The sequence below is a fragment of the Chiloscyllium plagiosum genome, unplaced genomic scaffold, assembly GCF_037043375.1.
Source record: "Chiloscyllium plagiosum isolate Xiang-an unplaced genomic scaffold, Cpla_swu_hap1 HiC_scaffold_16, whole genome shotgun sequence".
Taxonomy (NCBI): Eukaryota; Metazoa; Chordata; class Chondrichthyes; order Orectolobiformes; family Hemiscylliidae; genus Chiloscyllium; species Chiloscyllium plagiosum.
Window position 1 is genome coordinate 71,969,659 of NW_028270154.1, and position 13,979 is coordinate 71,983,637.

Consider the following 13,979-nt stretch of genomic DNA (forward strand, 5'->3'; position numbering starts at 1 on the left):
GTCGGTCCGCGCGGCGCGACACACGGACCGCGGGGTCGGTCCGCGCGGCGCGACACACGGACCGCGGGGTCGGTCCGCGCGGCGCGACACACGGACCGCGGGGTCGGTCCGCGCGGCGCGACACACGGACCGCGGGGTCGGTCCGCGCGGCGCGACACACGGACCGCGGGGTCGGTCCGCGCGGCGCGACACACGGACCGCGGGGTCGGTCCGCGCGGCGCGACACACGGACCGCGGGGTCGGTCCGCGCGGCGCGACACACGGACCGCGGGGTCGGTCCGCGCGGCGCGACACACGGACCGCGGGGTCGGTCCGCGCGGCGCGACACACGGACCGCGGGGTCGGTCGGCGCGCGACACGGACCGCGGGGTCGGTCGGCGCGCGACACGGACCGCGGGGTCGGTCGGCGCGCGACACGGACCGCGGGGTCGGTCGGCGCGCGACACGGACCGCGGGGTCGGTCGGCGCGCGACACGGACCGCGGGGTCGGTCGGTGCGCGACACGCGACACGGACAGCGGGGTTGGTCGGCACACGACACGGACAGCGGGGACAGAGTGAGTAACACGGGGAGTGTGGTCAGTGTGAGCTACACAGGGACAGCGTGGTCAGTCTGTGTGCAACACGTGGAGCATGGTGAGTGTGCATTGGTCACTACGCACGCAACACAGATAGCGTGGTTTGTGCCAGTAACACTGGTCAGTGTGAGCGACACGGAGAACGCGGCGGGGGGGGCGCGCGGTCAGTCTGCGAGCGGCATGGGGGGGGGAGCGCGGCCAGTCTGCGAGCGGCACGGGGGGGGAGCGGGGCCAGTCTGCGAGCGGCACGGGGGGGGAGCGGGGCCAGCCCGAGCGGCACGGGGAGCGGGGCCAGCCCGAGTGACACGGGGAGCGGGGCCAGCCCGAGTGACACGGGGAGCGGGGCCAGCGCGGGGAAACACGCGAGCGGGGCCAGCGCGGGGAAACACGCGAGCGGGGCCAGCGCGGGGAAACACGCGAGCGGGGCCAGCGCGGGGAAACACGCGAGCGGGGCCAGCGCGGGGAAACACGCGAGCGGGGCCAGCGCGGGGAAACACGCGAGCGGGGCCAGCGCGGGGAAACACGCGAGCGGGGCCAGCGCGGGGAAACACGCGAGCGGGGCCAGCGCGGGGAAACACGCGAGCGGGGCCAGCGCGGGGAAACACGCGAGCGGGGCCAGCGCGGGGAAACACGCGAGCGGGGCCAGCGCGGGGAAACACGCGAGCGGGGCCAGCGCGGGGAAACACGCGAGCGGGGCCAGCGCGGGGAAACACGCGAGCGGGGCCAGCGCGGGGAAACACGCGAGCGGGGCCAGCGCGGGGAAACACGCGAGCGGGGCCAGCGCGGGGAAACACGCGAGCGGGGCCAGCGCGGGGAAACACGCGAGCGGGGCCAGCGCGGGGAAACACGCGAGCGGGGCCAGCGCGGGGAAACACGCGAGCGGGGCCAGCGCGGGGAAACACGCGAGCGGGGCCAGCGCGGGGAAACACGCGAGCGGGGCCAGCGCGGGGAAACACGCGAGCGGGGCCAGCGCGGGGAAACACGCGAGCGGGGCCAGCGCGGGGAAACACGCGAGCGGGGCCAGCGCGGGGAAACACGCGAGCGGGGCCAGCGCGGGGAAACACGCGAGCGGGGCCAGCGCGGGGAAACACGCGAGCGGGGCCAGCGCGGGGAAACACGCGAGCGGGGCCAGCGCGGGGAAACACGCGAGCGGGGCCAGCGCGGGGAAACACGCGAGCGGGGTCAGCGCGGGGAAACACGCGAGCGGGGTCAGCGCGCGAAACACGCGAGCGGGGTCAGCGTGCGAAACACGCGAGCGGGGTCAGCGTGCGAAACACGCGAGCGGGGTCAGCGTGCGAAACACGCGAGCGGGGTCAGCGTGCGAAACACGCGAGCGGGGTCAGCGTGCGAAACACGCGAGCGGGGTCAGCGTGCGAAACACAAAAACTTGGATCAGTGTAGAAAACATGCAAACGGAGTCAGCGTGCGAAACAGCAAGCGGGGTCAGCGTGTGAAACACCGAAATCTCAATCAGTGTGCAAAACACACAACTGGGGTCAGCGTGCGAAACACAGAAAAGTGGATCACTGTGGGAAACTTGCGAGCAGGGTCAGTGTGGGAAACATGATAACAGGCTTCATGAGCAAAACACAAGAGCGGATTCAACATGAGTAACACATGCGTGGGATAGATGTGCTAAACACTGGGTCGATGTGTGAAACACAGTGGAGCCAGAGCGTGAAATACGGCGAGTTGGTCAGCGTGTGTAACATGGACAGCAGCGTCAACGTATGAAACACAAGAGCAGGTTTATTGTGCGAAACATGAGACCGGGGTGTCTGCATGGATCACGAGAGCTGCGTCAGTATATGAAATACATAAAAGGTCTGTATAAAACAGGAAGAGCAATGTCATTACCTTCTGTTGACTGTTTCCATCGATTGACCACCCTTCTCCTGCCTCACGATCTCTTTGAGCCTCCTCAGTGGATTCCTCACTATCTGATGAACGTTCTGGTGCACCTTGCTCCTCTTGTTGCTCCCTGTACTGTTTGCTCTCTCCATCAGACTCTTGGTCCTCATTTGCTGCAGCAATGGTCTGCTCTGATGCTAGCAGTTTCCTTCTTGGCCGTTGACCCTCCCTGGGCACTGGCGCTGGCAGAACAGGGGGTCCAAACTCTAATTTCCGCAGAAGCTGGCTTTGTGCACGTTTCAGACATTGCTCGTATGTCTCCAGCTGGCATAGGATAACCTTTGTGTACTGATCTGGGTCCAAACCGCCTGGGCAAAATGGAATACCCCAGAAATAATGAACCACTCCATTACGGCCATTTGAGTGTCCCTCTAGAGAAGGGTTCTTTATGGGGACTGACCCTGAGCATTCACTCTGTATGCACAGCCGCTCAAAAGACTGCAGCTCTCTGCCTCTTCTGTCCTTTAGGATAGGCAATGTCTGTTGAAAGTTTTCCACTACAGACTGATGGCAGCCAGTGCAATTCACTTTGTCCTGCTTCTCCACCAGTTTTGGTTCAGGATTGCTGAAGTGGTCTGATGCTGACAGTGTGCTGGACCTGCAGTTCTGCACACTCAGTTGACTGGTGGCCTTTTTCAGCTTCTTCACTGCCTTCGTGGGTGTAAGTTGTACAGAGCTGTCAACACATTGACAGGGTGAGACACTTACAGGAGGAGAATAATTACTGCCAACTCGAAGGTTCCTCACAAGGGACCTGGAGCTGAGAGACAGTTCTTTCTCTGGAGACAAGACAATGCTGGACTCCTGCGAACAGCGGACGATATCTTCACTCAACTTTTCCAGTACCACCAATGGGCTGAGGTCAACATCAGACGTGTCTGACTCGGTCAATCCACAAGGGGTGCAGGGCTCCAGGTCATGTTGACTCTCAGGGGACAAGGAGTTAGCAGCAGCATGCTTACTGAGTGGGTTGTGCATCTAAAACAGAGCAACACATCACCATCCAAACTGCAGACCCAGAGTAACACACCACTGTTCAAACCCAGACCCAGAGTAACACAGCATTGTCCAAACCCCATAGACAGAGTAACAGACACCATCCAAACCCCACAGAGGTAGTAACAGACACCATTCAAACCCCACATCAAAGAAACAGACACCATACAAACCCCACATTGGAGTAACAGACACAATCGAAACCCCACAGAGTCACATACACCATTCAAATCACAAACAGAGTAACACAGCTCAAAACTAGACCCCCAAATACACATCATCCAAACTCCAGATCCAGGACAATACACAATGTACACACCCCAGACCCAGACTAATACACAATGTACACACCCCAGACCCAGACTAATACACAATGTACACACCCCAGACCCAGACTAATACACAATGTACACACCCCAGACCCAGACTAATACACAATGTACGCACCCGAGACCCAGACTAATACACAATGTACACAATCCAGACCCAGACTAATACACAATGTACACACCCCAGACCCAGACTAATACACAATGTACACACCCCAGACCCAGACTAATACACAATGTACACACTCCAGACCCAGAGCAATATACCATGTCCACACCCCAGAGCCAGAGCAAGATGCAATGTACACACCCAGATCCAGGACAATACACAATGTACACACCCCAGACCCAGACTAATACACAATGTACACACCCCAGACCCAGACTAATACACAATGTACACACCCCAGACCCAGACTAATACACAATGTACACACCCCAGACCCAGACTAATACACAATGTACGCACCCGAGACCCAGACTAATACACAATGTACACAATCCAGACCCAGACTAATACACAATGTACACACCCCAGACCCAGACTAATACACAATGTACACACCCCAGACCCAGACTAATACACAATGTACACACTCCAGACCCAGAGCAATATACCATGTCCACACCCCAGAGCCAGAGCAAGATGCAATGTACACACCCAGATCCAGGACAATACACAATGTACACACCCCAGACCCAGACTAATACACAATGTACACACCCCAGACCCAGACTAATACACAATGTACACACCCCAGACCCAGACTAATACACAATGTACACACCCCAGACCCAGACTAATACACAATGTACACACTCCAGACCCAGAGCAATATACCATGTCCACACCCCAGAGCCAGAGCAAGATGCAATGTACACACCCAGACCCAGAGTAAGACACAATGCCCACAGCCACGACCCAGAGCAATACACAATGTCCACACCCCAGACCCAGAACAATACACAATGTGCACACCCCAGACCCAGAACAATACACAATGTGCACACCCCAGACCCAGAACAATACACAATGTCCACACCCCAGACCCAGAACAATACACAATGTCCACACCCCAGACCCAGAACAATACACAATGTCCACACCCCAGACCCAGAACAATACACAATGTCCACACCCCAGACCCAGAACAATACACAATGTCCACACCCCAGACCCAGAACAACACACAATGTACACACCCTCGACTCAGAGCATTACACAATGTACACACCCAGACGCAGAGCAATACGCAATGTTCACACCCCAGACACAGAGCAATATGCAATGTCCACATTCCAGACCCAGAGCAATATGTAATGTCCACACTCCAGACCCAGAGCAATACGCAATGTCCACACCCACGACCCAGAGCAATATGCAATGTCCACACCCACGACCCAGAGCAATATGCAATGTCCACACTCCAGACCCAAAGCAATACACAATGAACACACCCTCGACCCAGAGCAATACACAATGTCCACACCCACGACCCAGAGCAATATGTAATGTTCACACCCACGACCCAGAGCAATATGCAATGTCCACACTCCACACCCAAAGCAATACACAATGAACACACCCTCGACCCAGAGCAATACACAATGTCCACACCCCAAACACAGAGCAATACGCAATGTCCACATTCCAGACCCAGAGCAATATGCAATGTCCACACTCCAGACCCAGAGCAATACGCAATGTCCACACTCCAGACCCAGAGCAATACACAATGTTCACACCCCAGAGCCAGAGCAATACAAAATGTACACAACCCAGACCCAGAGCAATACAGAATGTACACACCCCAGACCCAGAACAACACACAATGTACACACCCCAGACCCAGAACAACACACAATGTACACACCCTCGACTCAGAGCATTACACAATGTACACACCCAGACGCAGAGCAATACGCAATGTACATACCCCAGACACAGAGCAATATGCAACGTCCACATTCCAGACCCAGAGCAATATGTAATGTCCACACTTCAGACTCAGAGCAATATGCAATGTCCACACTCCAGACCCAGAGCAATACGCAATGTCCACACCCACGACCCAGAGCAATATGCAATGTCCACACTCCAGACCCAAAGCAATACACAATGAACACACCCTCGACCCAGAGCAATACACAATGTCCACACCCCAAACACAGAGCAATACGCAATGTCCACATTCCAGACCCAGAGCAATATGCAATGTCCACACTCCAGACCCAGAGCAATATGCAATGTCCACACTCCAGACCCAGAGCAATATGCAATGTCCACACTCCAGACCCAGAGCAATACACAATGTCCACACTCCAGACCCAGAGCAATACACAATGTTCACACCCCAGAGCCAGAGCAATACAAAATGTACACAACCCAGACCCAGAGCAATACAGAATGTACACACCCCAGACCCAGAGCAATACAGAATGTACACACCCCAGACCCAGAGCAATACACAATGTACACACCCCAGACCCAGAGCAATACACAATGTACACACTCTCGACCCAGAGTAATACACAATGTCCAAACCCCATACCAGAGCAACACACAGTCCAAACGCCAGACTGGAGTAATGCACACCATCCAAGTATCTGATCGAAAACAACGCACACCATCCAAACCCCAGACCCAAATTGGTCAGAAATGGACCTCCTCTGCCATGCTATGCCTGTAGCATCACATTACCTGTAGACTTTCCTTGATGGCTTTCTTGAACAGTTCCTCCTCATCCCGAGCAGCGGTACATTTCTCATCAGCATCTTTTGCACTCATCATGAAAGCCAGAGCTAGCTGTTCCTCCTCTCTCATCTCTGCAATTTGGAGTAAAGAGCCTGAACTTAACATGGAATCTGTGCACTTGAAATATATATAACTCCAGGTTATTTGAAACCCTACAGGGTTATTTGAAAGTACAAACATTCGATGTGCTGCTCCTTCATCAGGTAACCAGTGGGGCAGGATCATAGGGCAAAGAATTTATAGAAAAAGATCAAAGTGTCATACAACTGATGCGATGTATTAGACAAACCTAGAAGTGATAGTAAAGAGTTAATGTGCTCTGCTGACCTGCAGGAGATTGGAAGTCCTGAGGCTAGGGTGGGATGCCTCTGATTTGCAGGTATAGTGTATGGAAATCACATTTCCATCTCTTGGCATTCAAAGTCATTGGCATGGCCATTTCCTAGTCTCCTATTCAGAAATCAGTAAGGACATTACAGTTGGAATTTGACTAATGCCCTATAATTACAAAAAAAAACAATTTGCAACAGATTTGACCATGAAGGGATGATTTGCATTACATAGTTTCTGGAGTGAGGCTGTCACTGCATTGTGTGTTGAGTGGAATGTGACTGGGGGTTGTTCTGTGGCCATTACTGACTGTAATATAAAGATTTTGTATAAAGGAAGTATGGCAAAGAGTGGTCAGGGTTTCTCCAAAGTTTGTATTGCACTGTGCTTAATAAAACGTTGCTTGTTCATAGAGGATGGTGTGTTGTAGTTGCATCAAGTGTGTACGGACCTCAGGAAAAAGAACTTAATATAGTTTGCTGTTTAAGTCTTAGAATGGGGATGAAGGTTTCGATTGACTAATGTGTAAATCTCAGCACTTCTTTCAAGTCACAGTCCCAACATAACTTAAGGTTTTATCAGTCCAAAAAGAGTGACATCTCAGCTAAGACAATGCATTGAAGGTGCAAGGTTAGAGTCAGTCTGTATCCCAACCTTAGTCAGATTGGTTCTATTTCCAAAGTAGGAACTTGTAAAATGTCACATGGACTGACTGCCTACAGATTGTGCGCTTTTTGAACAAAATAGAATGTATCTGCAAATACAAATGTGAAAATGCAAATTCATCCCATTGACTGTGTGTGCGCGCACGAGAGAGAGAGAGACTCTGTGTGTGTGTCAGTGTGAGAGGTAGGGAGTGACTGTGTGGGGGAAGAAGGGAGAGAGTGTGCACACGGTTCATAGAGTGTGTGCGAATGTGATGGAGTACACCCTCTCACAAGCATATACTCCATCACACTCAATCAAACACACACACACTCTCTCCCTCTGTCCCACACACACTCGCAAGTCTATGGGGTGGATTTGCATTACTATAAATTCTGTGTCCTATGATCCTGCCGCATTAGTTACCTGATGAAGGAGCAGTGCTGAAAGCTTGTACTTTCAAATAAATCCATTGGACTATAACCTGGTGTGTGATTTTTAAATTTGTTACCCCAGTCCAACACTGGCACCTTCACAACTTAAAATGTATCACATACTTCTGTATAACCTTCATGCACAAGCTTGGGATTGACCACAATAAGACGCATATGGTCCTCACAAACACACACACATTTTGTTGTATATACACTCTCTCAAATACACACATTCCCTATTGTCTTCCCACAGACACACAGATCTTCAATCATGTCTCTCTCTCTCTCTCTCTCACACACACACACAGACAGAGAGACAGACACCTCAATCCTCTCCACACACCAATACCCCTCTCATCCTCACGCATACACATAATCCATCATCTTCGTGCACACATTCGCGATCATTACACATATACACACCCTTGGTCCTCCACACGAGCACAATCTCAGTTGTCATTACACACGCGTGCGCAAACACCTTTGGTCATCCTTATGCATAGTCCCTCCATCGCCCAAGCACACATGCATGTGCGCACACACCCTCGATTGTACTCATGTGCAAGCATACACCACCAATCATACTCACGTGCACACCCTTGGTCATCCTCATGCATACACGCGTGCACACACTCTGTTGTCATCGTGCGCAATCACGCAGCGTCAGTCATATGCAAGTGTGGGCGCACACCCTCGATTGTCCTCGTGCCCGCACACGTGCACACACCCTTTATCGCCTTCATGCGCATCCTCGGTCATCCTCGCGCACTTGCGCGCGCACACCCTCATTCATCTTCACGCTAGCACACCTTCAGTTGTCCTCACGCGTGCACACGCGCACATACCAGTCATCCTCTCACACGTGCGCGCATGCACACACCATCATTCACCCTCATGTGCACTTGTGCACATCACCTTCAGACGTCCTCATGCATGCATGCGTGCACACACCCTCAGTTGTACCAAATTGCACACGCACTCACCCTCGATTCCCCTTGTGCCTACATGCACTCACACACACCCTAGATTGTCCTCATGAGCACGTGCGCACACACCCTTGATCATCCTGATGCGCATATACTCACATCGATTGTCCTTATGTGCGCACAACACACCTTCGATCATCCTCATGCTTGCATGCACACACACACGCACACACACACATACCCTCGATCGCCCTCACGCATGCACACACGCCCTTGTTTGTCCTCTCACGTGCACGCCCACATCCCCTTGATCGGCCTCATGTGCGCACATACACATACCCTCAATCGTCCTAGTGTGTACACACGCCCACCCTCAATCATCTTCACGTGCATACACACACACCCTCACTCATACTCTCACATGCACCCTCGATCGTCCACACGCATGCCCGTGTGCACATCCTCAATCGTTGTCCTCTCGCGAGTGCACACACACACCCTTGCACATTGTCCTCATGCACGCATGGGCACATACATACTCCCCTCAATCGACCTCGTGCATGCACACACTCTCGATCGACCTCACACTCTTGCGTGCACACCCCCTCAATCGTCCTCATGCGTGCATACACACACCCTTGATCGTGCTCTGGCATGCACGCACGTGTACACACACACACACACACACACGCCCTCGATTGCCCACGTGCGCACATGCATACAGCCTCGATCTTCGTCACGCTTGTGCACGCACACACGTACGCCCTCTATCATGCTCACTTGTGCACATGCTCCCCCCTATCGTCCTCACATATGCACGCGCAGCCATACACAACCCCTTGATCGTCCTCACGTGCACACATATACACACACCCTCGAACGTTCTCTCGCACCTTAGATTGTCCTCATGCATGCGCACATACCCTCGATTATCCACGAGCGCGCACACTGCCACACCCCATCCTCAATCGTTCTCACGTGTGTAAACACACCCCCATCCTCAATCATCTTCACGCACGCACACATACACCCTCAATTGTGTTCATGTGCGCACACATACCCTCCATTGTCCTCGCGTGTGCACACCCTCCATCATCCTCACACTTGCACACAAACTAACCCTCGACCATCTGCAGGCACACAAACACACCCTCTTGATTCTCCTCGTGCATGCTGGCACACACGCCCCCTTCTATGGTCCTCGCGCAGGCACACGCATATACATCCCCTAGATGGTGCATGCGCACACACACACACCCATCCTTGATGGTCCTCGCACGCACCCACACACCCCCCCCCCCACCCTCGATGGTCCTCTCGCATGTATAAACACACACACACACACCCTCGATCGTCCTCACGCAGGCGTACACACCCTCTATCATCCTCTCACGCACGCACACACCCTCAATCATCCTCTCATGCGTGCGCTAGCACATCCACTCAATCATCCTCACGTGTTCGTGCACGTACACACTCAATTGTCCTCTCACATGCGAATGCGCAAACCTCTCTACCATCCTCACGCGTGCACAAACACAACTCTATTGTCCTCACATGCACACACATCCTCAAACAACCTCATGTACATGCAGACACCCTTGAGTGTCCTCGCGTGCATACACACCCTCAATTGTCCTCGCACGCGCACACACATCCTTGATCATCCTCACGTGCACTCACACATCCTTGATCGTCTTCATGCACGCACACATACACACACAAACCCTCACATGCATGCGCGTGTGCACACACCCTCAATTGTGCTCACGTGTGCGTTTACATCCTCAATCGTCCTCAAGCAGGTGTACGCACGTACACCCCCACACCCCACCCTCAATCGCCCTCACGTGTGTACACACAGACCCCACTCTCAATCGTGCACACATACCCTTCATTGTCCTTGCGCGCACACACTCCCTGTATTATCCTCACGCATGCAAGTACACACATACCCTTGATCCTACCCACGCATGTGCACACCCACGATTGTCCTTGTGCACACAAACACCTCCATGGTCTGTGCGCTTGCGTGCAATGCACGTATACACACCTTTTCTCCCCCCACCAATGGTCCTCTTGCTCGCTCTCACACACAGCTTCAATGGTCTTCACGCGCTCTTTCACACGCCCTCATTGGTCCTCGTGTGTGCACACACACTTGATGATTGTCGCACGCGCTCTCTCTTACTGACGAACACACACACACCCCCACCCACCCATCCTGCCACCGCACACCCACCCCCCCCCCCACCCCTGATGGTCCTCGTGCGCGGTCTCATACATAACCTCTATGGTCTTTGCACACTCTCACATGGTCCTTGTGCATGCTTGCACAAACACACACCCTTGATCGTCAGCACACACACACACACCTCCAACCCCCACCCTCGATGGTCCGGTCGCGCAATTTCTTGTACACACACCCACCCTCCCCGCCTCTCTCGATGGTCCTCGCACGCATGCTCACTCACTCTCTCTCACACACAATCGATGGCCCTCTCTCTCTCACACACACACACCCCCCTACCCTCGATGGCCCTCGCGCGCGCACACATGCACGTATACCTATTGATGGTCCTCTCACACACACACATACACACCCACCCTCGACGGCGCCCTCTCTCATGCACACACTAACACACTCTCTCCTCCTCCCCCCCCCCCCCCCAATTGGTCCTCTCATGTGTGCATGTGCACACATACACCCTCGATGGTCCTCTCACGTGTGTGCACACCCCACCCCCCTTGATGGTGCTCTCATGTGCACACGCGCGTGCGCGCACACACACACACACCCACCCTCGAAGGACATCTTTCTCTCGCGCACACATATACACACACACCCTCCCCGATGGCCCTCACATGCTCTCAAACACCTTCGATTGTCCTCGCACATTCTCTCTCTCACACACACATCCTCAATGGCCCTCTCACGCGCGCGCGCACACACTCCCTGTCCCCGATGGTCCTTGCGCGCTCTCTCACACCCTTGATGGTCTTCGCATGCTCTCTCTCACACACACACACACACCTCCCCCCACACCCCCCTTTGGTCTTCGTGCGCTCACACCCACCCCCACCTACCCCTTGATGGCCCTCACGGCACACGCGCGCACACACACCCTTGATGGCCTTCGCGCGCGCACACACACACCATCAACTGTCCTCGCACACATGTATGCACGCACACACCCCCCCCTACCCACCCATCCCGCCACTACCACCATCCCGCCCACCCCGATGGTCCTCGTGCGCGTTCTCTCACATAACCTCTATGGTCTTTGCACACTCTCACATGGTCCTCATGCATGCTTGCACAAACACACACCCTTGATCGTCAGCACACACACACACCCCCAACCCCAATGGTACGATCACGCTCTCAAACAGCCTTGATGGTCTTCGCACGCGCGCTCGCTCACTATCTCTCACACACACTCGATGGCCCTCTCACGCGCAGATACACACACCCTCGATGGTCGCCCACGATGGTCTTCGCTTGCATCCACGTTCGAGCATCGTCGCATGCCCACATACACACACACACATCTCTCCACCTCCACCCCCACCCCCACTCCCCGGTCCTCTTGCACGCTCTCACAAACAGCTTCAATGGTCATCATGCGCTCTCCCACATACCCTCATTGGTCCTCTTGCGTGCGCACATACACACACTTGATCATTGTCAATCAGTCTCGCACAGTCACCCTCTGTCAGTCTCTCACACAAACACACCCTCTGTCGGCCTCGCGCATGTGCTCACACGCACTCGACCTATGTCTCATGCACACTCGTCTTCAATGTTCTTTGAGCCTACTCTCACACACATGGTCACCATCGCACACTGGCTCACACACACTTGGTCGTCATTGCACACTCGCACACACACAAGCTCAGTGATCACTGTCGCGCCCGTCTTCACACACTCCATGGTCCTTGCACGCGCATGCACACACCTTTGATGATCCTTGACCGTCTTCGCACGCGCATACACCCTCTGACACCCTCGCACATGCTCGTGCACACCCTAGGTTGTCCTCGCATATACCACACACACCCTCTGTTGTCTTCGAGCGTGTGCGCACACACATCATCTTGAGCTCTAGCACATACACCCATCATCAGGCGTTCTCACATGCACGCATGTGCACAGACCCTCATTCCTTCTCTCTCATACACAGTCACCCTCAATTGTCCACACAAACACACATATTTGTACACTTACACCCACAAATCCTCTATTGTCCTCACACAGTAACTCCTTCAATGCTCTCCACGCACTCACAGCCCTCTCGTCTACACGTATACATACAGCCATTCTCACGCACACACACCCATCCTCAACTCTCCATACATACACCCGCAATCAATACCATAAATACACAAGGTTAATCATCTTCACGGGCGCACATATGCTCAATCACCCTCATAGACGCACCAGCTCTAATGGCCTCATATACACACACACACACACACCCTCTTTTGTGCTCTCTCATACACACATCCACACACTCCATTGTTCTTTCATACACACATATACACTTCTCGTCCTCACACACTCCCTATCATCCTCATACACACACACTCAAATACACCGTCATCTTCACATAAACATAACTCCTTACTGTCCTCTCTCTCACACACACAACCCATTGTCCACTTATATACATATCCTCTCTATTGTCCCGTCACATGCACCCCCTCTGTTGCATCTTACACATGCGGGCACAGCCACGATTTTCTTCATGCACATTCACACTCTCTATCATTGTCACCGATACACCCGCCATTATCGTCTCACACAGCTGCAAACATCCGACTTCTGTTCCTCCTTCTGAGCACATTTTCTTTATTCATGCACCTCTCTCATACATACACACCTCCTATATCACCCTCACGCACACCCTGTATCTTCCTTGCATGCATTTATCCTATATCATTCTTGCACTCTCTCACTCATCCTGCATCCTCCTTGCAGATGCGCACACACTTTCATGCGCTTGCCCTCACCCACCCACTATCTTCCTCGCACACTCTCAACCACCGTCTACACCAGACACTCTTTGACCCACT

The 13,979-nt window shown here is 53.9% G+C and overlaps 1 protein-coding gene across 2 annotated transcripts in view; it reads right to left on the reverse strand.

Moving 5' to 3' along the window:
* uimc1 (ubiquitin interaction motif containing 1) overlaps window positions 1-13,979 on the reverse strand; it is a 53,536-nt gene that overhangs the window by 17,442 nt on the left and 22,115 nt on the right. For both annotated transcript variants that reach the window (XM_043703909.2, XM_087995462.1), the window contains exons 3-4: window positions 6,515-6,639; window positions 2,435-3,466 (exon numbers count right to left, since the gene is read on the reverse strand). In XM_043703909.2, the coding sequence (XP_043559844.1) occupies window positions 2,435-3,466; window positions 6,515-6,639 (1,157 nt within the window). The remainder of the gene's footprint in view (window positions 1-2,434; window positions 3,467-6,514; window positions 6,640-13,979) is intronic.